The sequence below is a fragment of the Lactuca sativa genome, chromosome 3 (assembly GCF_002870075.4).
Source record: "Lactuca sativa cultivar Salinas chromosome 3, Lsat_Salinas_v11, whole genome shotgun sequence".
NCBI lineage: Eukaryota > Viridiplantae > Streptophyta > Magnoliopsida > Asterales > Asteraceae > Lactuca > Lactuca sativa.
In genome coordinates this window covers 5,556,493-5,559,159 of record NC_056625.2, presented here as the reverse complement: position 1 = coordinate 5,559,159, position 2,667 = coordinate 5,556,493, and the positions used below count along the sequence as shown (strand labels likewise).

At 35.5% G+C, this 2,667-nt stretch overlaps 1 protein-coding gene across 1 annotated transcript; it reads right to left on the bottom strand.

The window, feature by feature from the left end:
* Positions 1–211: 211 nt before the first annotated feature.
* Positions 212–2,015, bottom strand: LOC111877687 (geraniol 8-hydroxylase). Its single transcript, XM_023874201.3, has 2 exons — positions 1,042–2,015; positions 212–880 (listed from the first exon to the last, which is right to left on the bottom strand). Exons 1-2 carry the CDS (start codon positions 1,957–1,959, stop codon positions 260–262), a joined length of 1,539 nt encoding a protein of 512 aa, XP_023729969.1. The 5' UTR covers positions 1,960–2,015; the 3' UTR covers positions 212–259.
* Positions 2,016–2,667: the final 652 nt, after the last annotated feature.

Sequence of the window (2,667 nt, the reverse complement as noted above, 5' to 3'; positions counted from 1 at the left end):
GTTTGACCCGTTTTGGTTTGGCTTGGAATGGCCATTCCGGACATAGTGATTAGTTTAAAAAAAATTGATTAGTTTTGTTAACTATAAACTAAAATGTGGTTAGATATCTGAGTTCTCCATAATACAAACAAACTAATGAAACATCTATGATGATGTCCTAAACTATATCCATCCATGGGTTTGTAAAATAATTAAGACCTCTCTAGCTTGGTTGTACGGAAAGAAGACCATTTACCAATCACAAGAGCAACTTAATTAATTACATATAAAGATTTACATTGGACAACCTTTGAGATGGAACAGCGACGAGTGACTTTCTTTTCTTTAAAGTGATGCCAAAATTTTCAGAGAGGTCATGTTGTTCACCCTTTGGCAACCTCCACTCAAAGGAGTGCAAGAGCGAAGCCAAGACATACATCAACATTTTCTCTGCCAATGGAACTCCTGGACACAATCTTCTTCCGGATCCAAATGGCATAAAGCTTACATTGTTTCCTTTGTAATCCATGTTGTTCTTCAAGAACCTCTCAGGATCAAATTTTAAGGGATTATCCCAATACTTAGAATCCCGATGGATTGCCCAAGTATTTAGAAAGACGATACAGCCCTTGGGGATGGTGTAGCCACCTACTATGCAAGTCTTGCTTGGAATCCGTGGGATTAGGAATGGAACCACAGGGTGTAAACGAAATGTTTCTTTAATTACTGCATCCAGGTATTCTAGTTTTGAGAGATGAGATTCTTCCACAATGTTGTTTAATCCTACGACTTGTATTAATTCTTCTTGAACCTTCTTCATTATGTTGCCATCTTGCATGATCTCTGCCATTGCCCATTCTATTAGGGTGGTGGTAGTTTCGGTTCCAGCAACCATAATATCCTGAAATAACAATTAATATATTCAACTTAAATTAAATGTAAGATTGCTTTTTTTTTTTTTTTAATTTGGTAAAAGACAATTCATGCATGATCCATTGACTCCTTGAAATAAGTCTCTGCATCTTGACTCAAGTCTTGAAAGAATACATCTTAGTGTCTTACCACAAGAAGTGCCTTGATTTGTGTGATGTTGAACGATGATTCCTTCTTTTCCTCCTTGAGATCTAACAAGATCTGTAAAAAATCCTTCTTTCCTTCATACTCAACGGCATCCTCTTTCTTTTTGGAATTAAATTCGAGTCGATCATCAATGATGCTTGTGAAAATTCGATCCAACTTCTTAAGCGACTTCTTCATTTTCCGATTAATACCCTGCAGATCAAATCGAGCGAGACTAGGGAACAGATCAGACAGATTATGCTGGCTGATAAGCTCCACCATCTCCGCAACAATCATCTGGAACTCAGCTGCAAGATCCCGATCGTTTGCACCTTTTACCGATGTGTTCTCCCAGATCATGCTTGTTAGGACATTGGCTTCCGTCGAGAAAGAAATCTCATTGATGTCAATGGCTGTCCCGATTTTACCATAAACATTCTTGATGGTTTTTCTAACCTCGTCTCTCCTGTAAGAACTACATGCATCAAGATTCTTGTTGCTTAGGACCTCATGAACAAATATCTTACGTAGATTACGCCAGTAAGAATTGTTGTTTGACCATACTATATCCTGGCCTCCGTAAGTGCTTGTAGCGGCGGCGATGGGTGCTTTCCGGTTAGCAAAGATCTCATCTTGGTCACGAACCACTTCCCTGGCTAAGTCCAGGGTATTGACCATGATATGAAGCTTACTTCCCACCCGAAGCTTGAAGATGGGTCCGTAAGTTTGAGCCATTTCAGTGAACTGTTTGTGTAGGTCATGGCTTAGAAATGGAAGGTAGCCTACAATGGGAAAACCACGGGGACCTGGTGGCAATGGTGGGACATCATTTGAGGAGCTGGAAATAAGGTGCCATAAAATTCCCAAAGTTACTATTGAAATGGCGAGAAGCTCCGGAGTTAGATGAATCCAGAACTCCATGTTTGTTTGGAGATGTTTAATTGAATATTTGGAGTTACATTTGATTTAGCTGTGTAATTTGGGTTTCTCTCTTTTATAACATTAGTCAAATATGGGTAGCTGTCACTGAAAGTCAAAATTGGATCGCGAACTTTATTAATTATATATATATATATATATATATATATATATATATATATATATATATATATATATATATATATATATATATATATATGGATCATTATCGTCTGGGCTTAGGCTTTAGAATTATCAAAAGGGACAGGAATAATGATGATACTTGGATGTGGCGCCTAATTTGTCACAGTAGTCGTTATTTTTATCACATTTTATCTAAAATTTATATTTTGTTAGGCATATTTGTCACATTTATCATGTTAAATATATATTTTCTTTAATTAATTTAAAAAATAAATATTGCAAACATAATATTTTTCTAAAAACTTAAATTCCATTAAAAAACATATAAATTAAAAAAACATCACACTAGAAATTAAAAAAAAAAAAAAAAAGAAATTCAAAATATCACAAGAACACTAGAAATTCAGAAATATCACACTAGAAATTCAAACACACAACCCACTAAAAATTAGAAGAAAAAGACTTCAAATTTGATGTCATTTGGGGTTCTTCCTCACAATTTGTCAAAACTCAACAAACTTAAAATTTTTGTCAGTTTCAACACGGTAAGCCTCAAAAGCATTCTGT